This window comes from Podarcis vaucheri (genome assembly GCF_965113315.1).
Source record: "Podarcis vaucheri genome assembly, chromosome: 4".
NCBI lineage: Eukaryota > Metazoa > Chordata > Lepidosauria > Squamata > Lacertidae > Podarcis > Podarcis vaucheri.
The window spans coordinates 60,119,837-60,146,443 of NC_138762.1; the positions used below are offsets into that span (position 1 = coordinate 60,119,837).

Below are 26,607 nucleotides of genomic sequence, written 5' to 3' on the forward strand. Positions count from 1 at the left end.
GCCTTTATTTTTAACCAGCTTGGTGGCCCTGTTACCATTTGTGCGCACTGACATTAATCCTCCAAACACTACAGAAATATATGGTCTGTGGCACTAGAGCAAGTTGTATAACTTCCATCCCCCGTAAGCCCAGTGGGAGGTGATTTTACAGTTCCTGCATAATTTCATAAGTATAAAAGGAAGTGAGCTTAGTATTGGTTGTATGGTACTTTTTCTCGCTGTTTAGTTCCATTTTGCTCATCATTAGAAGCGGATTGTTAACATTATGCTCTTGGCACATAAAGCTTAAGCAAAAAAAAAAAGTTTTAAAGATTGGACACAGAGGGCGGAGAGGTGATGAGTTCACTCTGTCTTTCTGATCATTAATATGTGAGTCCCGGAGACAGCTTGCTTAAAGCAGACTTCCAAGAGAGCAAGGAGAAAGATGCAAATGTATGCATGTTCATTCAGTTGAATGACAAGGCAATACAATACGCCCTGTCTGACCAACTGCAATAAGTCAGTACCTCTTTCTCTCTCTCACACACAGGATTCAATTCATAAATCTAGCATCAATAACTTACTCTTCAGACAAAACCTCATCAAGGTGACTTTGGAAGAAGTTACACTTGGCAGATATTTTCCTGAAAAGTATTTCTCTCCCCCCCCCCCAATTTGAAATGGCAAACAATTAGCAGAGGTGCAAATGAGCTTGTCTCTGACCAAGTGATCTGGCAAATTTAGGTGGAACAGAATGAAGTTTGGACCTGAACCTCCATAGCCTTGTATGCCATCACAGGAAACATCCTGAAATTTCCGTGTATTTGCATCCAGTTTTCCAGTTCTCCAATGAGAGAAGTCTGTGCAGAAGAAGGAAGCTTGACTGGTGGTGTTTAGTGATTTCTCAGATAACAAGAGCTTCACATTTCTGTGGAATTCCCATTTGCTTGTGAGCTGCCGCTGCCGCTCGCCTGATTGATATATGACTGCAATGGCACTTTTCCATTTGACATTCTCTCTCTCTCTCTCTCTCTCTCTCTCTCTCTCTCTCTCTCTCTCTCTCTCTCTCTTTCTCTCTCTCTCTCTCCTGCTTAAACAACAGCCCTAACTTTTGTGTGTTGCAAATATAAAAGGCAAGCCATGTGACAGGGGGGCAGAAGAACAAAAGCATTTGGAAGTAACAAGACCTCTTTTTCGCTCTGAGTTGCCGGAGTCCAAAGGAAGGTGAAAGCGGCGCGTTTTGCAAAGGTAAGCAGGCAGGGAACGGAGAGATTGGATCAGAACGCCAAATATCGCCTTAATGTGCTTAATGAGAATGATTTGTCTTTTGACAGCCCCGCGCTCTTTAAATATCCTGCTTTATTGTTCACGATTTCATTAGCGATTGCCTAAAGATTGGCTGCCTACTAGATCTTTTTTATTTATTTATTGCCAGCGTGCCTTAAATTATGTGTCTCCTGAGGATGCCAGGGGGCAGTCAGCGGGGGGAAAAAGAATGAGTCCTTCTGGGGATAAAATAACTGCAGCATTAAATCCATCTCATCTCCGCGCAGGGGCTTCTCGGTTTGCACTGACCCTCGTTTGTACGAGGCTGAAGTGGAAGGGGGACAGGCAGCTGAGTTGTGCGAGTCCAAAAACAGGGCTGAGGGGTATCTCCAGCGCTGCCTTTGTCCCATTACAATGGGACTCCATGAACGCAGGCGTAGCTCCTGCTTTAAAACGGAGATGTGTTTACTTTTATGACAACTAATGTATGCTGATCCTCTGCCAGTCATCTGCTGGAGGGCTTGGAATAATTCGAAACAATAGGCAATATTTATTTCTAGGGTTGGGTGTCATCCTTTGCGAGGTTTTAGGTTTTGTTTGGGATCTCCCCCCCCCCTTTCCCCCTTTCCCCCCTTTTGTATTTATCCAAACTTCTGGGAAGTTTTGCCACGGGGTGCACAGCACTGGTTATGGATTAGGATGGATTTAATATGTGCATTTGATTGGTTAGGAACGGCGAGGGAATCCACAGTGTTTGTCTTGGCTGCAGAACAGAGGAGATATATTGAGCAGTCGGCTTACGCCGTCAGCACAACCAATAATGCAGGGGGATGTCTGTTCGGCAGATCAAACCAAGGATGCTCCGGCAGGGCAAAGCTCTCAGAAATAATTTGCCAACCTCCCCATACCTCCTGTTGAAAGAAGTTTCTGACGCTGCCCTGGAATCACTGGGTGATAGCTCACTAAACCATATTGCAAGCAGATTCATTGAAACCAATGAGTCTACTCTCAGTAAGACTAATGTGACCCCCTTTTTTGGAGGGGAAGGTTTCAAATGTTCTATTTTAGAGCAGCATAATTCTGAGAGATAATAATACAATGGGTTTTTTTTAACCAAAGATGTAATGGCAATTTCATTTGCATTATTATTATTATACAAATGCAGTGGCGTAGCGTGGGGGGTGTAGGGGGGCTGGCCGCACCGGGCGCAACATCTGGGGGCACGGGTTAGGGGGCGCAAATCCACGGGTTAGGGGGCGCAAATTACTTGCCTTGCCCCGGGTGCTGACAACCCACGCTACGCCACTGTACAAATGTATAGGTGGCTTCACATCATAAAGCCATAGAAGCAGTGCACACAGTAATAATAATAATAATAATAATAATAATAATAATAATAATAATAATAATAATAACAGCTGTAAAAGCAATAAGAGCAATTCAGCAAACTCCAGAACAACAAAACTATCCATACAAGCTCTAAAAACAATAAAAACATTTCACCAGATGTAAAATTGATCTTCCATAAATGACTGGGCTACACCTCAAAGAAAGCCTTCCTAAACAATAAGGTCTTCAGTAGGTGCCTAAACATCATCATCTTAGGTGCCTGTCTGTTTTTTGGCTAGTTGGTAATTCCAGAGAGCTGGAGCTGCAACACTAAGAGCCTGGTATCTTGCACAGGCAAAGTGCGCTTCTGAATATGTTACTCTCAGCAGTGTCCCATCTGAGGAGTGCTGTTGCTGGGCAGCAAGGAAACAAGGCAGTCCTTTAGATATTGTGGTCTTAAGTTATTTAGGGTTTCAAAAGCTTAAAAGCATGTTAAATGTAACAGCAACATCTACATCGAGGAAATTTAGTGGACAAATTCCTGAAGAAAACAGCATCACCAGACAGTGAGTTGAATGAATATTTAAAGCAGCACGCATGATTGTAGCATAAATTTCATGTGGGCATGAAAGTGTTTTCTAAAGGCTGCATTTGAGGGGAGTGCTGCCAGCTAGTCTAAGATTCAGAAAGGAAAAAAGTGAATGAAGCTCTCTGGCTCATCCCTCACTCTGAAGAAATAGGAAGAATAATAGTAGAATAAGTTTACTGCAAGTGATACAATAATATTTTAAAGATAACATTTCCCTTATATGAAGTGTGATGTTTGCAATGGAAATGTGTGAACCACAGCAAGGCAAACAGACATAACAGAAAATAACTTAGAAAATATGTTTGAAATTTGTGGCTAAGGACCATCTTCATTAGCCCTGGCCCAATAATGGAAGCAACCAACCCAACTGCATAGAAATATTGTGTCATGCAATAATAAAAGACTGCCGTGCAGTTGGATAATTTCATTTTTTACTGGCTCTCCCCCTTTGTTTGTTGGTTTTGTCCCAGAAAGCTAGTGAGTACCACCCATTGATCCAGAAGGGTGATGTGATCAAGATGGGTGAACACAGCAGAAGCATTTGGATTTAAGTGAAAGCATGTTCTACAGTTAAAACTCGTGCAGCCTGAACCTCCCCTTTTGCATGGACGTTGAAGGGCAGATGCTTGCTGTCATCACTGCTATGATTATACACTGGAAGGAGGCAAATGGCATCAGATTTGTGGATTCCAAAACAGTGTAATGTCATTCAAGAGGCTGGAGAGCCGAAAGACAAAGTCCTAATGCAGTAGAGAGATCCCCCACCTTAGAAAGTTGCCTTACATCAAACCATGTGGCTCAGTATTGTCTACGATGGCTGAGAGCAGCTCTCCAGGATTTCACACAGGGATCTTTCCCAGCCCTGCCTGGAGAAGTTAGGGACTGAACCTGGGACTGTTTGCATGTAAAGCTTGTTCTGTGACACTGAGCTATAACCCTTGCACTGAAGAATCTATTTCATTTATTGATTAAATTTGTATCCTGCCTTTCCTCCCAAATGACTCCACAATGGTTATTATATTTTCATCTTAGCTCTGTTTGGGTAGCTGAGGAATAATTCTGCAATAATTTCCCTCAGTTATGCTTACTGTCTGAAATGGCCTCTTCCACCATTTAAACGTTGACAGTGCCATAGATGCCTCATGGTGGCAATGAAATTAACGACTTATGCTACATAAGCTATGTGAAAATGTTTAAGAGGATTATTTTAGATGGGAAGGCTAGGGCAGAAACTCCTGTTACACGTCTCCTGTTAAGAGCCATTCACAGTGAATCACTTATAAAGAAGCACACCTGTAAATCTATCACATGCAACACTGAGGATGTATTTGTGGTTCAACAGACTTAAAAGCAGGCCGGTGTGGATTCTGTGTGATCCTTGCAGGCAGGCATAGGATCCAGTGCTATGAGTGTGCCGAACTGAGCCTTCAGAGGATCTCTGTTTTCTAAAACTGGCTTTTGGTTCCTATTGCTTTTATTATTGCAACGATAAACCTGCAAGCATGTGGGCAACACAAAGTGAAATTTTAGAAACCACAGTTGAGCTGAACAGGTTTCCAATGTTTCAGGGTGGCACGTTCAGTTCTCCCAAAGGGTTTTGCATAGCAGTAGCAGAACAAATTCTATGAAATAAGCACACTTTTTTAGTTAACACAGTTTGTTTAGGTTGCAGAATTCATGTGCCATAACCACCACATTGGAGTGCTAATGCAAAAGCTATCCAAGTTGACTGTCACTAATAGAATGCAATTTGCACATTGTCAGGGTGAGGAGACAGCTGCCTCTATGGCGTTAGAAACACAAGCACTGATGTACTCAAGTCAGATCTGGCTTGCTGTTGGCGGTCTGCTTCTACCATTATCAGCAAAGACACTGTTACATCAGTGGAAGGAAAGAACTGTCTCTTCTCAGATCTCCTCATGCAGCTGTTTGCTGGGTTGAGATTCCTCAGAACTTAGTGAGATTCAGGAAAGAGATTTCTTCTTTATTGTGCATGCATGATTATTTGTGTCCATGATGGTATCAGGACAATTATTCGTGATCAAGACTGTTTGTAAAACAAATTGGAGTAGTTGTGTTTTGTTTCCAATAGGCACATGCTTTATAGCAGGACCGGATCAAACGTTGTTGTACTTTAAGTAGAACTGAGCAACCACTGCAGTGGATCACCTTTGGAGAGGGACAGCGTATTCTTAACTTATGGAATCCAGCGCAGACAGATGTGATGATGGTTGCTACCTTAGATGGCCTTTTCAAAGGTTTAGACAAGCTCACGGGGCATTTATTAGCCATGGTGGCTAAATGGGCAGTATAGCTTTGAAGATCAATTGCTGGGCACAAATGTGGGGAGGGCTGCTGCCTACCTGGCCTGCTTCAGAGCTTCCCAACAGCATCTGGGGGGCTGCTGTTGGGAACATGATGCTGGTTTAGGAAGTCTCTAAGTCTGATCCTGCAGGGATGCTGTTCTTCATCCTTCTAAGATGTATTTATTTGCACCCCACCTTTTCTCCAAGGAGCTCAAGGTGGGCCCCACCAGTTTTACTCAGACAACAATACATTGACGTAGGGCAGGCTCAGAGAAAATGGCTGGTCCTAGATCAACCAGTGAGTTTCATGGCTCGGCAGAGATTTGAACCCTGGTCTCCCATGTTCTAGTCCAACATTGCGGACAATCCACCACAGTAGGAGTCCCATGCCACCTTTCAGTGTGAAAGCCTTGCAAGGCAGCTCATGGACACAGTTAAAATATAAAGTATACATGAAATCAATTCAGTAAGGCTGCAGTCCCATGCTCACATTCTATTGAACTCAGTAGGTCTTACTTCTGAGTAGACATGTATAGGATGCTCTAAGCTGATAAATTAAAGCAGCCATCTAAGTTCCCTTCCAGATGTGCATTTGGGATGATTTGTGCTCTTAAAGGTATCAGAGTGGTCACATGTGCTCCTGAATTTAAGCTGGTTTGCATCCTCAAAGTCTTTGAGATGGGTACATGGTCCATAGCTTCCAGGAAATACCAGCCAACTTTTCACACCAGAAATGTTCCTTTGGTCATGTGCCATGCTGCCATGGCAATGTGCCACACTGAAGCCGCTTCTTTCTGACGTAAGCCAGCTGATGCCGTTTTTGTTGTACTGAGGGGATGTTAAGCAAGCAAGCACAACCTGAATATTAAAAACTGTAAAAGTGAAAGCGTAGTGCTGTCTTGGTGAATAACTCCTGCTTAAATAAAGCGGGGGAATGAAGTGGACGACCCTCATGTTGCGAGGGATGGGGGAAGCTTTGCAGCTGGTGAGCCTGTTAATTTTCTTTTGGTCGGAGATGGGTATTTGCATGAAAGCAGAGAGAACCCAAATGGAGGATCCATGTGATCAGGCAGTGAGGGGAGGGCTGGGGGGGGGGAGGCAGAGAAAGAGAAACAATGGTGTAGGTGTGGCTGTGTTGGTAGTGGTCGCTCTTGCTTTATCCTCTTCCTTTCCCTGCAGGGGCTGAGTCAGCCCAGCCGCAGGGCACAAGGAAGGAGGGAAGGAAAAGGGGGAGAAGGGACTGGATTTCTTGCTGCCAAGGAAGGAGAGAGAAGAACTGTGGCAAGGCTGCTGCCAATGCTGCTGCCACAGCTGCAAGAGCCAGAAGAAAGGTCAGGGTGGCATGTCGGCATGGCATCACAGAGCAGCTTCCACTGTTGGGGGGAAAAGAGAAGGGGAGGGCAAATGGCAGGATTGGAGGAGTCAAAGGAGGCAGTGCAAAATCAAGAATGCAGAAGCCTCGAAGAGCTTTTCTGTACTGGAGGGGATAGTAATAACAATTTTAATATTATACCCCGTCCATCTTGCTGGGTTTCCTCAGCCTCCTCGATGAAGGAGCCACCACTAGAAAGGCCCTGACTTTGTGGGTTCCATATTACTGAGCAGAATATGCATAAGCCAATTGTACTTGTTCAAACCCTTTCAGGCAGGGATTACTATGAAGCCGGTGGGGCATGGCTAATAGAGTCAAAGAGTCTGACCTTTATGTAAAAGCTGCTTTGAGAACCATTCAATTCACAGGCAGGCTGTAAATCAAACAAACAAACAAACAAACAAACAAACAAACAAATGCCTCTTTAGACTTTTCTAGTTAAAATCTGCTTTTTGTCCCAAAGCACAAAAGGCTAGGTAGTGTCCTTTAAAAATGTTTCAAACTTTTCTTGTTTGGTCTCCTTTGTATTAATGTGAATCATTTGGCACTTGCTGTCTTTTAAAATCCTGCTAAGTTTCCGATTTAAGAAAAAAAAATTCTTGTGGCAGTGAGTTCCACACGATAATTTGCGCAGAAAAAGTGATTCATCATGTTGCTGCCTATTTTCAGTTGACTGCCTCTCCATGCCACTGACTATTCCTTTGTTCTTGTAATCTGAGAAAGGGGGACTGCAAAAGCTTTGATCTGGCATGCCTCTGTAATTCACTACTTTATGTGCCACTCTGGGTGGTTGCTGGGAGGAGCGAATACTGTACATGCTCACTTCCATAATGAAACATAGATGTAATTGTATGAGCTCGTTTGCCTGGTTCCCTGCCGATTATGATGTGGAATCCACCTGGGACCCCACAATTCTGGAGGGCCCACAATTCTGCTCCCACATGGGGAGAGCGCGAAAGAGAAGGAGGGAGGGAGGGCGATGCTGTCGCCTGGTCTGACTTATGATCAGCTGTTACTTCCTTTTTATGTGTGTCAGTGTGGAACATATTAAAATTTCTCAGTGACGGTATGCATGGAATCCCTCTGATGCCGCACCTCTAACTTAGCAGAACAATAAAAGCAAGGTTGTAGTAAGCCTTTGAGCAGCTGGTTGTCTATATATTCACTCTTTTTTCACATAATCTAATTCAGAATAGAATCCGGGTAGCACTGGCACTACCACTTCCAAGCTCCACCGGCTCTCGTTCTGTTTGCTGGAATGTTGTGGTGCAGCCTGCCCAATCGCGGAACTTTATCTAAATGGCAGGCAATGTATTCTTTCTCACCATTTGTCCATCAAATGCTGAAGCCAGCTCATACCAATGGGACTCTGAGCCACCAGGAATTCCGCTGGATCAATATTATTTTAGAGATTTAGAGACAGACAGCTGGATAGATGGATAGATAGATAGATAGATAGATAGATAGATGATAGATAGATAGATAGATGATAGATAGATGATAGAGAGAGATAGAGAGATACGTAGATAGATAATAGATATAGATAGATAGATTAGATAGATAGAGATAGATAGAGAGATAGAGAGATAGATAGATAGATAGGAATTGAATCATTGTTAGGGGAGTCTGCCAATAAGGTTCTCATGCTTATTAATACAGCAGAGCTATAATCCACATTTGCATGGCCTTGCAGGCAAGTTGAGTATTTGAGTTAATGTTCAGCGTCTGGTTTGGTGAAGGAAGGTCAGTCATATCATGATAGTAACCCACATATCACTATCACAGCACTCAGACTGGGGCTGGATGGGAGCTTCAGAGCATGCCACCCACCTTGTTAAAAGAAACAAGTTGATATCTGAGAACCTTTCATCCTTCTTCATCCAGTCCTTCCTTCAAGGAAATGACAAGTTTGACTGAATGAATCCAAAGGAAAGGATTTAATTCCTGACAAGGGTACACTGCAATGGAATTATATGAGGTTTTTGCTGGGTGTGTGTGTGACACACTGTTTTCTTTCATTATTATTATTTTCATCCTTTGTGGAAATTTCCCAGTGATTTCCTCAAGAGAAAAAGCAATGAGTGACTGAAAAACACTTGCATATCTACATATTACATACTGTCTTCTATTAGGAGCAAATCAACCATCCCTAAGGAGCAGAAGTGAGCGGTCTGGAGGGTCATCACTGCTATACACCTGGCCTTTGGTTGGTCATGTTGGTGCTGCTTAAAGGAAGGTGGAGAAACAAAGTGGTGGCAAGGTTAGCGCAGTGCAAATGCACTGGAAGATCCAATCTGGTGGGACCCCGAGTGGATTTCTGCCATGCGGACTTTGCTGCTGCCTTCTCCCTTCCACTCTACCAGCAGAGCTGCAACCAGCCAGAGATCAGGGGAGCATCACTGCCCCACCATGCTTTCTGCTACTGCTAAATAGTGATCAAGTTTTTGAGTTCTCCAGGCTTTTTCTTCAGGCTTAAGCAAAACAGGGAAAGTGGGAGAGAGCTAGACATTATGCAGAAACCTAGAGGTCTGCAGAAAATGACAGTCTTAAGACGGAGTGCAGGACACATTAGGCAGGCTTAATTTGATTAGTCTCTGGTAGAGCGTCCTGAAATCTGGAAACAGATTTTGGGTTGCACCAAAGTCTGCTGGGATAAAGAAACAATAATGAATGTTCTCCATATTTTTTTTTTATTAAAAAGAGTATAACATACAGCAGTTACTCAGATCCATTTCCAGCACCTGGATCCCTTGTGAGGCAGAGAACAGAAGTAAAGAGATGTTTGGCAGTTTTTATTTAAAGCAGCGTTGGAGGTTGATTTTGGGTGGCTCACTAAGAGTCAATAGAAGTCCAACTGGGAGACCCTCCATATGGGTGTTCCAATGTGGATGTCTTCTACAACATGCTGTTGACACAATAATAGTGCATTAGTGGTGAATTTATTCTACTTTGTTAGCTGTCCAGCAATATTTCCCTATTAGTACCACATTAATGTTGTCTGGAGGGGCTATAGTGCAACAAAAGCTGAACAGCAAAAACTCAGAGCATTTGTGGTATGAAAAGTTAACAGTAGTTTAGCAGGAAGTTACAGGATACACACAGATTGGAAATGAAACCGTATGTCTGCCCCCCCCCATGTAGCCACAAATAACTTTGAAAGGAGGATTGAGTATGATTCCTCTGATAGCATTATTAGCACAAATAATAACGAATTATTTGTAGGAACCAAAATGCAGATGGCATATCCCATCTTCACATAGTAAAATGTAATCTTCCTTCAGTTTTAAAAGTCTTCAAATAACAAAAATTGTAGGTGGTCATTTTGGTCTCTTAGGGAGAAAAGAATCCAAAAGCCACAGTGAGATTTTATCAGAACTCAAACTCTAGAATTCTACCTTCCAGCTTGTAGAAGAGTTCTGGAGAAATTGAAAGCTTGCTGTTTACCTTGCGACATGTTTGTTGGTTTCTGCATTGGTTTCTAGATATTTTTGAATGAACCAGCATGGCTACCTACAACTTTTTTTTTTTGGTCTTCTGTGTCCATTCAATAATCCTGTGCCAAGCAACAGTACCCATTCCACATCACCATATTAAGATGGCACTAGTGAAGCTTGTGAAGCTGTTGCCAGGCCAACAGGGAACAGAGGTCGGGGTGGGGGTTGGGGGGAAGAGAAGAAATGTTAACTGTGCCTTTTTCTATGGAGATGGGAAGAGGACAGTCCCTTCCACTTTGGCTTGCAAGCCAGAGCAGAACTCTTGCCCCAAATATCAGTCCAACTGACACCAGATATTTTAATTCAACTTTGTGGTCTTTCTCCTATATATCACTGTTAGGTGCAATTCCATGATTAGAGGTCTTGATGCTACTATGTCTGTTGTAAACAGTTACAATCAATTTTTCCCCAGTGCAAAGCTATTATCCTGCAATGCCCACAATCAAGTTACTATCCATATATTGCTGAACTAAAAAAAGCTTTCAGACAGAAAAGAAAATGTATAGAAAAATATCTGGACTTGTAAGCTTCTGACAGTGCTATCTTATGCATTTTTAAACATAAGTATGTCCCAATGAATTCAATAAGACTTACTCCCAGGTAAGCATGTAAAAGATTGCAGCCTGAATTGCTCTTTGTTTACTTTCAAAATGCTGTCTATTCTTCTGTGTTTGAGAGGTGACATGCTTGTCATATGATTATGATTACTTTTAAAAAGATAGTTAATGGGTATTTTTGGATAAAATTTCATCAGTGCCATCCCAAGTTCTCAAGTAACTAGTAAGGCAGTGAACTAGTTGTCTGATGACTGATGGTGCTAAGGTACAGAATAATAATCGACACTTTAGGCATACTGTGTTTATAGCTGAAATTTTATTGGTTAGTAACCTCATGGACGCGGGTGGCGCTGTGGGTAAAACCTCAGCGCCTAGGACTTGCCGATCGCATGGTCGGTGGTTCGAATCCCCGCAGCGGGGTGCTCTCCTGCTGCTCGGTCCCAGCGCCTGCCAACCTAGCGGTTCGAAATCACCCCCGGGTGCAAGTAGATAAATAGGGACCGCTTACTAGCGGGAAGGTAAACGGCGTTTCCGTGTGCGGCTCTGGTGCTGGTTCACCGGAGCAGCTTCGTCACGCTGGCCACGTGACCCAGAAGTGTCTGCGGACAGCGCTGGCTCCTGGCCTCTAGAGTGAGATGAGCGCACAACCCTAGAGTCTGTCAAGACTGGCCCGTACGGGCAGGGGTACCTTTACCTTTTTAACCTCATGGAAATTCTAGGCTGGGCATTTTCATGCTGGTTCCCTGTCCAGTTGCAGAGCTGATAGGGACATTGTGGAACCAGCATAGACCATGCAGTCTCTAGAGTCTCCATCCCACTATTGGCAATATGGTCTCTGGGTGTGAAAAGATGCTTTCTTTTCTAGTGGCATTGCAGTGTCCAACTGACTGTAGAGGCATGAGCCATATGGATGTTCTCCAAGGCGAGTAGAATCTCTGGGGGAGGGTCCCAACCAACAAGGTATCCCTCCTCCCCATTTCTTTGCTGATAAGCACCAAGGACTCTCTTAATTCCTCGCCAGTGGAGAAGTAAGCAGCAGGCGTTTCAGATGTAAACCTTTCTTTTACACCAAAAAAAAATCTATAAAACTAGAGCAAATGGGTTTTAGAAAATGTTTTGAATTTAAGACCATTTTCAGCTGCTCACTCAGAGGAAAAGAGGCTAAAGTGATAGCAAATTACATAGCAGAACTGGCTTCCAGAAAATGACAGTGAAATCTTACTCTCCGACATCCTCCTCAAAATGATGGGGTTATGCTGGAGAACTGACTACACAGGTGGATTCTGTCTTTGTATTGGAAGTACTCGACAGTTAAGAGGGGGCGTCATCGAGGACATAAGGGCCAGAAGTTAACAGACCCACCCTTAACTTTTGGACAATCTGACTACGGTGCCTCCTTGCTCTCGTCCAGAATGCTGTTTATATAACACTGGATTAGCGTGTGTGAATGGCAGGCCAAAGCTTCAACAGAAGTAGATCGCGTTAGTTCTGCTGCAGCCAGAGTTACTCTTGTCCTTTATGTCAGGCAGGATCTAGCCCCGAATGTTTAAATTTGGTATCCATACAAAACCGTGCTGGGTGGGGTGCAATTATTTCAGTTTGTTTGGAATTGACTTTTATGTGGCTTCAGTTCTCTATTTTCACCTCTTTCCCTCTGAGTGGATCACAGCTGCTTTATGACTTCATCCGGCATTTTTAAGTTGGACAACAATGCAGTTGCGAGGGTTTCAAATGCACTCACATCACTGTCTGCCTGCCCAGTCATCAGCCGTGCACAAATGCTTAAATAAGGAAGCATGAAGAAGGGGGAGGGAAACAATCCCACTGCAGAAATATTTATTTACCGACAAAGGGCAAGACCTACTGGGCACTTCTTCTCTCTGTGCCACATGGAAACAAAGAGGAGATGAGCCAAAGCACACTTTTTCTCTTGCTAAGTCCCTTTCACACTACTGTGCCAGAGCACGTTGGTTCTGTTTAAAGCAGCATTAGGGTGGAGCAATGTCGAATGTTGCATTAAATGAGGGCTTGATAGATTGCAAGGAAAAATGCAAGAGGAAATCATTGCCGTAATTTAAATTTTGGCGCTCGAGAGGGCATAGCACTTAGCATATATCCAATATCAATATAATGGCACGAACATTAGCAGAAGAGAAAATACTCAGTGCCAACCCCTGATGTTCTTTATCTAGCAGTTTTTCAAGCACACCCCCCCCCTAATTTCCATCTGATGTTCCCTTTCAGGCATACATACGGAACGGTGCCTAGCGCAGCCAAACCTTGCATGTGTTTCATATGAAAACCTTTCTCTAGTTTTTGGATATTTGGTAACAATGACTTAACCTCTTTTATGTGCTGATTAAGTTTCATTTTGCATGGAGGACTGCAATAAAAGTTATGGCTTCACAAAGAGGTGGTTAGAAAAATGGTTCCACGTGGTGGCAGACTGCATCGGAATTGCCCCAAAGAGAACATAGGTCAGGGCTTGGTCAGAAAGCACATTATGCTTTGCGCACTGGCTGGAGGCTCCAGATCACATTCCTATAAGGCAGAAAGTGGGGAACCTTTTCCAGCCTGGGGCCAAATTTCTTCCTGGTCAATCTTCTGTGGGCCACATGTCAATAGCAACTGGGCAAGAGGCAGAAGTGTGTGGAGATGTGAGTCCTACCTTTGCACAGCAGGCTATATTCCACCCATGCAAAAGTTAAAGGTTTCTGACTTTTGCCACACACTTCTTTTTCCTGTATCCAGGCCAACAAGAGCCATTGTCACAATTCAATGACATACCGTCTGCCTGCCAGACAAAGACAGTAAGCACCAGTAAGCACCAGCAAGATGTGTTTGGAAGCTGGGAAAGCAAGGCTGCCCCATAGGTGCTTCCACATGGACTTCATGTTCCTAGATCCCCTTGTTTACACCCATGTACACACACACATCCTAAATCCACAGTTACCAGGAAGGAACATGGCCCTTGTGTCTGCCTACCGTAATTTCCCCTGTAGCTAGTAGCACTAGCCCTCAGCTGCTGTTTTTATTTACTCATTCTGCTGGTGGTTTTATTATTGCATTATATTGCACTGCAAGATGTGCTGGGAGGGAGTTGTTCTGAAAGGCAAGGTATAAATCAAACCAGGAAATAGCACTGATATCGCACTATAGTGTGTTCAAACTACTTCAGATACATTACCTTGTTGAACTCCTTACAATCACCCCGTTGTTGTAGACCTCCTCCCTCACCACTGATATTGTATGTGTGTGAGAGAGTGTGTGTAGAGGCGAAGGGAGAGTATTGTGCTTAGGCCTTCCTAGTGGTTTCATGGCAAAAGGAAGCAGAGTGCTTGGAGTGGCCCATGAAGAGAGTCTGCCAGAGGTCCATTTGCTTGCAATTCTCCAGCAGGCGCACAGGTCACACCGGGATTAGTGGGAAGGGACTTGCTCCGAGCAGAGAGTCTGCCTCGTGCAGGGCTGCCATTTGCTTGCACAGCTAGCAGCTCCTTGAATTTTATGCCTATTATTAGATCTAAACCTGGCATCAGGTTGGCAGGCTCCGCAGCAAGAGCAACAAATCAATCAGGCAAACAAGCAGAAACTCTTCCAAATAAAACTCCAGCTCCGGAGATGGGAGGGCTGTGCTGGAAGCAAAATAGGAAGTTGCGTTGCCCCCCGGGGCGTCTCGCCCACTACAGACCGTAATAGGTTTAACTATTAAGGGTGTTTTACTCATTCGTCCTATATTCTGAAGTGAGTAGTCAGTTTTGCCTGCAGGCCCACTCTATGGAGCCAAGCCCAAGCAGATGCTTGACAGTGTTTCTGTAGAATAAAGAAGGCATGTGTCCTGCATGACAGAGGACAATTCTCTATTTGAAAGGCTGCCAGTCCTTTGTTTGAAGGGCCATCCATCCTAAGCCCACTTTAAACAGGAAGGTAGAGAAGAGACCTTGAAGTTGCCTATTAGATAGGTAGGAAACTGAGAAGGTACAAAAGTCACCTGGTCACCATCTTCCTCACTATGGTGGGATGTATTGTGTGTTTCTATTCAAATTAATGTGATCATTTCTAAATGATCACCTACTCATCAAAATCAGCACACACACATTTCATGCACATCTGTGCCCCTGTTTTAAAATGCTGTGCGAGTGGCCCTCCTACTGTAGAACATGGAGCTTTCTATCTTCCTCTGGTGCTACGATATGGCAGCCTGCATATGCAGATAACTATTGAGCGGTTTCCATAGGATTGTGGTTTAGCCTCACCTGCAACTGTTGCACAGGGCACACCCTAAAAAGTATGGTAGTTCATGCTAAGCATAAGCCCTAGAAGAATCCACCAGCTTCCCCACATACCCAGCTGACCTGGGAAACAGAGGTAGAGCTTTGGCCTGGGTGAGCAGCCAGATGCCTGGCATAAAAACCGCCCAGCTGTGTTGGCAATAGACACCCAGCAGCACAGCGTCATGTCTAGTGAAGGGGCAGCTTATCAGAGGGGGTGGGGAAGGTTATGGCAGGCCTCCATGGGAGCCGCTCCTCACCCTGTTCTTGCAGGGCCCGCAATTGTAATTTTCACTTTCCCACCACATTTCTTGCAAATGTATATAATCATCTTTATTGCAGTTTCTGTAATTTTGGCCTCTTTCTCATAGCAGCTTATTTGGAGCTAGTACTTCAAGGACCACCACAGAGTTGAAAGGAGGCTCTGTAGGATTCTCTGCAGAACCCTGCAGCCTCCTCCATCAGCCCATGCAGTCGCTGGTTTTTCTAAGTGCCACCATGCAAGTCAACCCTGCCCAGTTCACCACCAAGAAAGGCTTGTTCTCCAGTAGTGTTGGGTAGGGATGGGAGATGGGAGTAATTTGATTCCGTTCACCTCCAAAGGTGAAGCTTTCTAATCTGACACTTCCAGAATGAAAAGAACTGAGCTGTCCTTCCAAAATTTGTGTTTATCTGAATTTTGCAATGCCACTCTTCATCCAAGTACAGTGGTACCTCAGGTTACAAACACCACGGGTTACAAACACTTCGGGTTACAAACTTTGCCCCAAGATGACAACGGAAATCACACGCCAGCGGCACGGTGGCAGCGGGAGGCCCCATTAGTGAAAACACACGTCAGGTTAAGAACAGTTTTGGGTTGAGAACGGACCTCCGGAACGAATTAAGTTCGCAACCCGAGGTACCACTGTAATGTAATGCTAGAGGAGGATAAAATGTACATATAAATGCATATATTGGTGAGAATAGCATGCAAAAATAAATTATGTTAGCGGAGATTGTTTTATAAGAAAGTGTTTGTTAGACAAAGGTGCACGTGTTAGGAAAAATTCATACAAAGACGTTGGTGAATTTTCACAAGGCCTTTTTTTTTGAAAACTGATTTGGAAATGTGAAGAAAGAGAAGGGAGAGAAACTGAAATCAAAATTGGCATATTTTCCCCTGGTGGTAGAAAGCAGCCTCTGGGTGGGTATGCCACTACATGGCTCAGCAGTCCATTGGACAGAGCAGATGAACAATAACACAAGTAGGTCTTAGGAAAGACATGGAGAAACCTGTTCTCAAGCTAAACTAAACACGGTCTATTGCCATATAGTTTGCCCCTGCAGGCAGGTATTTCCATTCACAAATCGTGTTTGAGTAAGTGAACCAGATTGAGAATATGGTGGGGAGGGATAGGGGAGGCCACTTGGGAGGCTGGATCCAGCCTTCAGAATGTGGGCTAATTACCTGGGGTTATGTCCTTTAGCTTGCTTGCGAACAAGAGGCATGTCACTGTTCAAATTGCCTACCTGGAGCAAGGAAAGGTGGGCAAACAGCTAGTGGTTGGAACAGGGGAGCAGCCTTCTATGTCCTTCAGTAGCAATTCAATGGCCAGCCCAGTCCTACCATTGGGCAGGGTGAGGAAGCCTCCACATGCAGCTGTTTTGGGGTTATGAAAGAGCAGCAAATGGCTTTTTAATTCATGATTTCTGCGTTCTGAATTTATGATTCTTTTATTTTTGGTTACTGTACTCCACATTTATGATTCTTAAAATTTATGGTTATTGTATTTTAAATTTATGATCCTTTAATTTAGGGTTATTTAATTTAATTTATGGGTTTTGTACTTAACGGCTATTATTTCATTTCATTTCTGTTTATTGTATTTTGACAGCTAAGGAAGGGGAGAGGGAGAGGTGCTTGCGAGGTTTTCTGCGCCAGATGCCAAAATAACTTGGCTGCCTTTGGCCTTTATGCACCTAGACATGTGGGAAGCAGCAAAATGTCTTTGGCCAGACCTGCTCACTGATTAACATTATTTCTTCTTCTCATATTGGTTGGTTGGACTTGACTGACATATCTTATATGCTTATTGAAAATGAATTTGGTAGGTTTATTGGTGGGGCTGAAGTTGTAAGATCTGCAGCTGTTGCTATTTAATCAGGTGGCTCATCTATATATTTCACCTCTGTCAGCCTGTTTCTGTGTACCCATTGCTGGGAACTGTAGGTGGGCAGAGTGCGCTGGCACTTATGTCTTGCTTGTATGCTTGCGTGGCGAGTTCCCGCCTCCCCCCCCAAGGAAATAAAGACACAGGACGGGAGGGAAAGCCGGGTCAGCTGCAGCGAGGGAAAGAGGAGGAGCCTCGGCTGCCGTGGGTTTAAATGGCCGAGGCCCGCCCCCAGAACCAGCCGATTGGCTGGCCTGGGGTATGATGTGGCTGGGGATTCCTTTTGCTATCGCGGGGGCTGGAGCCAGCCCCTGCGAGAGTGGGGGAGGGGCGTGAAGCCCGCAACCCCACCTCCTATGGGATCACGGAAGTGGCTTTCTCACAGATATTGGGTTAGCTGGACTAGATGAGCTATTGGCCTGATCTAGCGGTGGTCTTCTTATGTTCTAATGTACATGTTATAAAACATATATAAAACAACTCTTGGTGAAAAAAGAGAAAGTACAACAGGACATCTATTCTTTCAGTGTCAAGAGCTTCAGATTTTCAAGCACCAGTTATCTTGAGCAGGAATATTAGGAGGTTTTAAAGAATATATGTTTCTAGCCCTCATCATTTGATGAAATGCCACCACTGATATTTCATGTCAGGAGTGGGAAACCTGGGGGGCCAAATTTTAATTTTTAATTTCTATACCGCTTTATATTTTTAATAAAAACCTCAAAGCGATTTAAAGCATATTAAATCAACAAAACAATAGCCACGCGATGTTCCTCCGACCTCATGAGGAGCCTCTTCAGTAGGGCTGGGTGAGTTGGGGCCTCGCCCCTAGGTCAGGTGGAAAAGGCCTTGCAGAGAGCGGCCTCCACGCCTCACAGCCCTTTGCATCTCTCTATCTGATCCTCACATGATATCCCCCATTGAACCTGCTTGGTACACTCCTTGAGAGCGTTTGCCTAGCTGGAATGTGTTTTTGAACTGTGATAATGCCGCTTACATGCCTGGGTAAAGGATAGAGAGATGGATAGACGTGTGTCTGTGTGTAGAAGCCTCTGGCATCCGTAGTGCTGGAATGTAGCCTACTGTGCAAAAATCAGAGTCTCGTCCATTGCCAATAAATTTGGCCCTCAGGCTGATAAAGGTCCCCAACCTTTGGTGCACTATGTGATTTGATCCTAGTGTGACTTAAAGCAAATGAATGTGGCTTTGGGGGTTATTTGCTGGAGCTTCTTGGGATTTATTTATTTTGGCTTAATGCAAGTAAATAAACATTTCCATACAGGTGAACAAATTTAATATAGTCAAGTAGTGGCTCCCATCTCTTTCTTCAAGATGGAAAAATCTGACTCTTATAATGTGCCCTCCGTATGGGCACAGAACCTCCTGTTAGTAAAATCTCATTCAGATTTGTTTAGATCAGTATTTCTGAAACTTGGGTGCCCTCCTACTTATGAAGGCAAGCACTTTTTCCCCTAGCTCCAGAGACTCACCCTCAAACTCATGCCATGTGTGTGCTCACGCACCCTTTGTGGATGTGTAGGTAAGATCTCTTTGCTAGCAGCAAGACTGCACACTTATTTTCACATATGTTCCCTACATCTCAGCCCATTTCAGTGGACACAGCTGTGTGCAGAGCACAAAAAGCAAGTCTATCATTGGGGCAATCACTGATTAGAATGGCTGAGCAGATCACTGGAGAGAGGGATGAGCCCAGTGAATTAATTTTCGTTTCTGCTTTGAGCCAACATTTCCATCTTTAATGTAACTCTCTTTAATCCTCTGGAACACACCTTTCAATTTTTCATGCGAATCCTCAGGCCTTTTAATGTTCAGAAATCCTCAGGTGCCTTGCTAAATAATTGACATTGAACGGAACCGACTGGAGACTTCATTGCATAAAAACATTTTCTGCAATATTAAATGTCCTTATTATTAAAACATTGATAGAAGAGGCTTTGACCTCTTCTTCCACCACACCTACAATGGGATGATGTTTGCTCAGCAAGTTTTTCTTGGCCGACACCAGTCTTTTGAGCTTTATTATTATTTATGCCTAGTTCACTCTAGAGGCCATTTTGTTGTTTTTCCAGGATCTTAATTTATTTATTTTCTATCCCAGCAGCCATGCAGGAGATGTTCTGATGGATTATACCCTCCACAAATGCCTAACTCAAAACCAGCAATGACAAGCCAGAGACTTAGCACAGAGCTCTCATTTTCCTCGAAAGGGACTGGGCCTCAGTCTTTAGAGTGCTTCTGATGCTCTGCCTCCCTCTACTGTATTTCCTGAGAAGTTCTCCAACGATGGGAAATCATGTATTAGCCGCTTCCATTTCCATGCTGTCCCTTCTGGCAATAATGGGAGACACAGACAGTAAAACAGACAGTACTTTCATGATCGATTCAGACCCAGACCGTTGCATGAGGCACCATTATGTGGATTCCATCAGCCACCCTTTGTACAAGTGCAGTTCAAAGGTAAGTGCTATCTTAAACTTCTCGGCCTTTCTTACATGCAAGCACCATAAAAAACCAACAACATAAGGGAGGACAATGTGTTGTGTACACATGTATCTGAAGCACACAGAAGCCGATTTTTCACAGTGCAGTTTTGCACATGCTGATTCGCAATTGTACACAGCTATGTGTGATGACATCATCTAAAGTGGCAGCTGCTATTCATCTTATGTGCAATGGTGTTATCTACTCCTCTCCCCTCAAACAGAGTGTATATAAATTCTGTGTGTGTGTAGTTTGAAAGAGAAGGGTTGGAAACTGGTGTGTTGAAATATTGTTTTTATTATTTATTATGCATTAAGTTTATATGCTGCCCTTCATCCAAAGATCTCAGGATGGCTCACAAGATACAAATACAGGATAAAAGCACAAAATAAGGAGGAGGAAGCCAAGGAGGAAGGAAGGAATTTGTAGGATGTGCTGCCTCAGGTGCTAAAGTAACTTGGCTGACTTTGTGCTCTGTGAATTTTGACTTGTGGGTGGAGTGGAAGGCACCATTTGCTTCTCCACATCAGGTGGCAAAATGTTTTGAGCTGCCCTGGTAAACCAGTCTTTATATTCCTAAACTTTTTTTTAAAAAAATCATATTAAATCCCAGTACTGCATATGCAGTGTTTCTCAAACTTGGGTCTCCAGCTATTGTTGGAGTGCAACTCCCACCATCCCTAGTTAGGAGCTTAGTGGGCATAGGGCTGTAGCCGAAGTGAACTTCTCCAGCCATGACTGGTTGCATTTGAATTAAGGGAAATATGACATCTAATCCTTTGCAAAATAAATGAATTAATAAAGCTGATACCTCCGAATACCACAGACCGAAAATCAGATGGACATCCAGAAAACTGATGGTGTAATTCGCCCTTTCCCAACCTATTGCCTTTCAGGTACTCCTGTCATACCAAGTCAGCATAGCCAATGGTCAAGAATGATGGTCAAACATCAACATGAGTGCCATTGCTTTGCCATCCCTAGTGTAACTGATCACTCACACAAAGAACGCTTCTTCTGCAGGAGAAGCAGAGGAGATGATGGTCCAAGGAGATTCTTAAGAAGTCCGACTTTTATTTTTATTTTTAAATGAAAAGGGCTGATTCCAGGACAGATCATAGAGATTTTTGCTTCCGGAGTGAAATATTGAAAAGATGCCTCCTACAAGGGGCTGAGCTGTCATTTTTTACTCCCCACCCTTTGCACTGCAGACCTATGTGCCATATCTCAAAGTGTCCTCAGTTTCAAAAACAATTTGCCACAAGGCCTGAACTGCTGTTCAGTGTTTGAAAGTAGTCACACCGTTCTTTGGAGGCAAGAAAATCATCACTCTTTCTGGAAACTTGTCTGAAGTAACTGCCCCATGACGATGCCAGTTCTGATTCATGTGGTATAATTTTTGATACACCTGCTTGAAGAAATTTATGAATTGGCCAATTGCAAATCTAGTCAGCTCATCTTCCCTGGAGTGAGGTGGCAATTTTTCCAACCACTCCAGTCACAGAAATTGCTGCTGACATATTTTTGATCTGTCAGTTCATATATATTAAGTTTCTCCACATGAGCACATTCCTAGAGAAGGCATGGACTGCCTGCAGGGACACAAAATAGATTATGTGAATAGGCACTCAGCCTTTATGGCTGCAGAGTTGTGTTAGAAAATGTGACAGCAAGAAATGCTCTGAAAGGTACATTTATAAATTGAAAAAATATACCATTTAAAAATACTAACATGTTCACCAGCTGCAACCAGAAATCTACCAGAGTGCAAGCAAGCAAATACGTACAGCTAAAATAGGGAAATTAGCCACACTCATCCAGATTATATTTTCTTGTGTGCTGATTGAGTTGCTGCATTCACTGAAAAGACACAATGTATTGTGTGGGAATTTTCCTGACTCAGCTCAGTGTTCAGGACTGTCATTGTCATTCAGGTTGTTTTAAAGTACTTCATCTAGTCATTCCCTTCTCAGCCAGACAACTTCATTTGTTACAGACTTCCTGATATGTTTCATATTGTGAATGTATTAAGGGGAAAGTGTGACTGACCATGTAGACAGTCTTTCCTTCAAGGTGGTGGTACTACCACCATATTTTAAAGCAGAACTTCCATAATGAGTGGAAGGACCAGAGGTTTCCTCATCACCATCAGAAATTTCTGTAGCCCTCCTGCCGAGTCCATATGATTTTTAGCATCTGTGAATTATTAGCAAGGAGGAAGAGGAGGAGGAGGAGGAGGAGAAGAGGAGGAGGAGGAGGAGGAGGAAGAAGACCTCAAGAAGAATTTTCAAAAACAAAAATTTATAGAATATGAAAATGTCCCTAGAAAATTGTGTTTCAGTAGGGCACAAGAATCCATTTCCCCCTCTTACAATATTCAAATTGTTCTTATTATTACAGGACATGAAAACTGTAATATTGTACACTTGAGGAAAGTTTTTTACCAGAATGTATCAGGCATTTTCTAAAGACATTTTACTATTCAATACATTTCAATTTTTCAATATAATTTGAGTCCTTGGCCCTCTTTTGGTCTCCTTCTGTTTGGTGATGCCCCCTTTACCAATTTTTATGAATTGCTAATATTAGTATATATTTCATATATTCAAGACAATATCCCCCAAAATAAAAATCAGTGTATTTTTTGTGGTTACCTTGTAGACCTCATCACAATGAGACAAAAAGGTGCTATTGAGAAATAATCCCATGTGGATTGAAAGTAGGGCAGTGGGGTGGAATGGCCCTTCAGTAATTGGGGATGGGTAGAACATCAGCTTTGCATACAGAAGGTCCCAAGTTAAATCCCTGATAGCTTCAAGTCAGGGTTGGAGAAGACCCTGGTCTGAAACCCAGCAGAGTCACTGCCAGTCATTGTAGACACCGCTGAACTAGGTGAACCAATGTCTGATTCGGTATAACACAGCTTCTTATATTCTTAATTACATTCAGTTGGTAGCAAAATTGAGGTAAAAACACACCACTTGCCTTTCTTAAGGGATATGAAATTAATTTGAGTGCACACACGTCCTCCTTCCATGACAGCTTCAGATCCAGTTTTCTTTTTATCCAAATGTAGTAGATGTGGTTTACATATGGTTTCAAGTGATTTTTGGCCAACCTTTCCTTTTTCATTTAGAAACATGAGAAAATGCCAAAAAAGGTGTTTTTGCTTGAAATATTGTACTTGGAGAAACTTGCTGTGGCTTAATAGCAGCTGTTGAGTTTTCTGCTGTGTTCTCCTCCATAGAAGTGGGGAAGAGAGGCAGCGCCATCGATTGTAGCTCCAACACCTGCTGCTGTTGCTGACCATTTGCCCTTCTTTTCTCTGCAAAAACCAGCTCAAAAATCCATACGGAGATTTGTCCCCATTATTGCCTGTTAAAAATGAACTTGCCTTCTCTGTTCAGCCTTTTAAAAAAAGCAAACGACTGATACCAGCCTTATATTATACTATATATAGGATAATGTAGACTAAACATATAAAAATATGTAAGATGCATAAAAGAAATGCATAAAAGAAAACTGCAAAGCATAATATACTGTAAATCCTTCATAGAAGATTATGTCAACTGCAAATTGAAAACAACAATTCAGCTGGAGGAGGGCTGAGTAGACAGAGCAGTAGAAAGAACAGCGCTTAAAGCATGGGTAGGCAAACTAAGGCCCGGGGGCTGGATCCGGCCCAATCGCCTTCTCAATCCAGCCCACGGATGGTCAGGGAATCAGCATGTTCTTACATGAGTCTGGGTTATATGTGGGGCATAGGAATTCGTTCATCCCCCCCCCCAAATATAGTCTGGCCCCCCACAAGTTCTGAGGGACAGTGGACCGGCCCCCTGCTGAAAAGGTTTGCTGACCCCTGATCTAAAGCAATGCCTGTGCAACTGCAATGAAGGCCCTCTTGGTGGTACCCACATACTGAATATGTGACACCTCCAACAAGGGCTCACCAGCTGAGCCCAGGGGCCAGATAGGAATATAGGGCAAGTGGTCTCTAAAAGCATTACATACAACAAGTAAGGGATTTCCAGAAGGATAGCAGTGTTAGACTATTGCAGAGAAATCAGCAAAGAGTCTTATTTCACCTAAATACTGTGAAGTTAATTATGGCATAAGCTTTGCTTGACAAAAGTCTACTTGCATTGTGTGTCACTGTGTGCCACAAGACTCCTTTATATTATTATTAAATCTGGAAGGTATCATCTGTGTCTGGGGAAATATGGTCCATAAAAACAAGAGAGAGGAATGAATGCCAATCAGTATTTAATTCTATAACAGTAGCAAGCCTAGGGTTGAGAGAAAATTCTCCATGCTATTCATGGGCAGTGGAAAGAGTGAGGCATTTCATTACCCATGAATAGAGCGGAGAATTTTGGGAGAGAATCCCAAAGGGAAGAAGAAATTCTGTAACAGCATCTTGGGGCAGAGCTCACCATTATCAATGGCAATAGCATGGCTTCTTCTTCTTCTTTTGCTAATAATGTTTTAATTAGACTGCTGTCATATCTATAATATTATTGCACACATACATGCCTCTGCCTCGGAAGCACTACAGTAGATTACTTTTTCTGCTTAAGTGCGTTAGAGGAATAGACAGGAAACAAGTGGACTAGGAAAAGAACTCATGTGAAACAAGGGGTCCAAATTGGCCATTTCCAGGTGGCCACGGGTTCTAGATCACATGACTGGGTTTGCAACACTTCATATCTTACCCCTCCTGATCCATAACCAAAGCATTCTATATCTAAAAAACCCCCAATATGATGAAAAAATGTATACAAAATGTAGCTGATGTGATAGAAAACTTAGGCCCAGAGTATATATACCCATAATTAAATTATTAACACAATGCAATGAGGCCTAAATGGGTTGTGAAGTGGGCTGCTTAACAGGAACCAGGTAGTTATGAACGATACAATTTCTGCTGGCATCACAAATTTGCACTGCTCTGGGGCTCCGTTCCTTGATTCCTTTGTCTCCTTCCTTTGCAGATGGTGCTGCTAGCTCGTTGTGAGGGACGTTGCACTCAGACATCACGCTCCGAACCAATGGTGTCCTTCAGTACGGTCCTGAAACAGCCCTTCCGCTCCACGTGCCATTGCTGCCAGCCACAGACTTCCAAGCTGAAAGCCATGAGGTTGCGCTGCTCAGGTGGCATGAGGCTCACGGCCACCTACCGTTACATCCTCTCCTGCCACTGTGAGGAGTGCAACTCCTAGGAGCAAACCTTCTGCAGCAGAAAGAGTGGGAGAGACACATGGTCTGCAGCAGAATTCTCAGAAGCAACAGCAGCCAAGGCTCACCTTTTCACCAACTTGCTATTACAGGTCTCACACAACCAAGGCCAGTTAAGCATGGATTTAATTTTCAGAGCTGCAGAAAGCAAATCATGATGTTGCTTGGGAATGTACCAAATCATGAACAGACATCAGAATGTATATCTATGCTGAAGAAGAAAAAACCTCTTGTGGTGGTGGAGGACTGGTTTTTAGAAACCTGTTTTTCTTGGGAAAATACTTTGGGTAGTTTTTCTGGTTCAGTATTTCTTTAAATCCTGAATAAGGGCCCGTGAGAAATTATGACTCTTCATTTTGAGCGCCCTGGCAGTAAAAGTAAAAAGAATGAAAGACATTATAGAATATGTACATTGGATGCTATTATGTGGGAAATGTTTTATTTTAGAAGAAGAGAAAGACTCCGTCCCTGTATGCAGAAGCCTATTGTATCTTTTAAATATGCCCATTAGTTTATATTGGCCTTGGAAATGGACTGTATTGATGGTAAAAGTTATATTTTATCTGGTCTGGCAGCCAAGTGCTGGACAATTTATTGTGGTTTAGGTGCAGTTACAAAATAAATAACAGAAAATTTATTGAACAACAAGTGCAGCTCCTCCAGTGTTGGGAAGTGGTGTTTACGATCCGGGACTGAAGCTTTGAAAATAGTTGTTTTCAGTTGGGCCTCTTGGCTACTATTGTAACTTCTATGCAGGGTCCAGAGCTTCCAAAATAGTAATAGCTAGTCTTGTTTTCCTTCACAATAGGCACAAGTTTAAATGAAGGATTCTCTTATTGGTGAAGACATGGTTTTCCATTACTTGGTAAGTGCATCATTGACTGATTACTTACATGGGTGAAATGGTGTCACCCATGTCATGCCCCTTGATACAACTTTGAGCATCATACTTTGTGGTGGGGACTGTATACAATCTTCTGCCCCGCCAAAAAACCCCTAAACATTGTGGCATTTGTAATCAACAGCTTTCCTTCATTAAATACAAAGCAATGACACCAGAGTCTTACTTTAACTCATGCATTTTTCCATTTTCCAATGGATATAAATTTATGTTTCCAAGATGACATTACAGTAGCACAGGATAGGATTATAAGCAGAAATACATTAGAGTCTGATTTAGTCTAATGGTTTATGAATTACTTCTTGTTGAAAGTTTAGGAGCAGGCGAAGCCATTGCAGTTACAGCTTTCTATGCCTAGCTTTCTGTGGTTAATATAAGTCCTGCCTTGGATGGCAATGTATTCTTCAGAACAATCAACCAGTTTTAGAAACTCTTTTCCTCCGCAGAAACCCAAATAGATCTACCATATGAGGAAATAATGTTCGCCCTGAATTCTTTGACTTCCAACCCAATCCCCCAATCACTTGTATTAAAGATCTAAGAGCTGCAGCCAGGCTAATTTAGTTGGAGCAGTTTTACTGCACCGCTCTAAATATGAGAAAAGAGTAAAGTTGGGGGCCAGAAGTGAGCAGGCAAGCAGCCCATCTGTTCTATGT

At 43.1% G+C, this 26,607-nt stretch overlaps 1 protein-coding gene across 4 annotated transcripts; it reads left to right on the top strand.

The window, feature by feature from the left end:
• The first annotated feature begins 380 nt into the window (after nt 1-380).
• On the top strand, nt 381-25,698 carry NDP (norrin cystine knot growth factor NDP). Of its 4 annotated transcripts, none has more exons than XM_082221294.1 (4): nt 381-432; nt 1,082-1,227; nt 19,433-19,791; nt 24,807-25,698. In XM_082221294.1, exons 3-4 carry the CDS (start codon nt 19,573-19,575, stop codon nt 25,032-25,034), a joined length of 447 nt encoding a protein of 148 aa, XP_082077420.1. In that variant the 5' UTR covers nt 381-432; nt 1,082-1,227; nt 19,433-19,572; the 3' UTR covers nt 25,035-25,698. The 4 variants fall into 4 exon arrangements, with proteins under 4 accessions (XP_082077420.1, XP_082077418.1, XP_082077417.1 ...); XM_082221292.1 differs by having other exon boundaries at nt 393-586; XM_082221291.1 differs by having other exon boundaries at nt 393-1,227.
• The last annotated feature ends 909 nt before the right edge of the window (nt 25,699-26,607 follow it).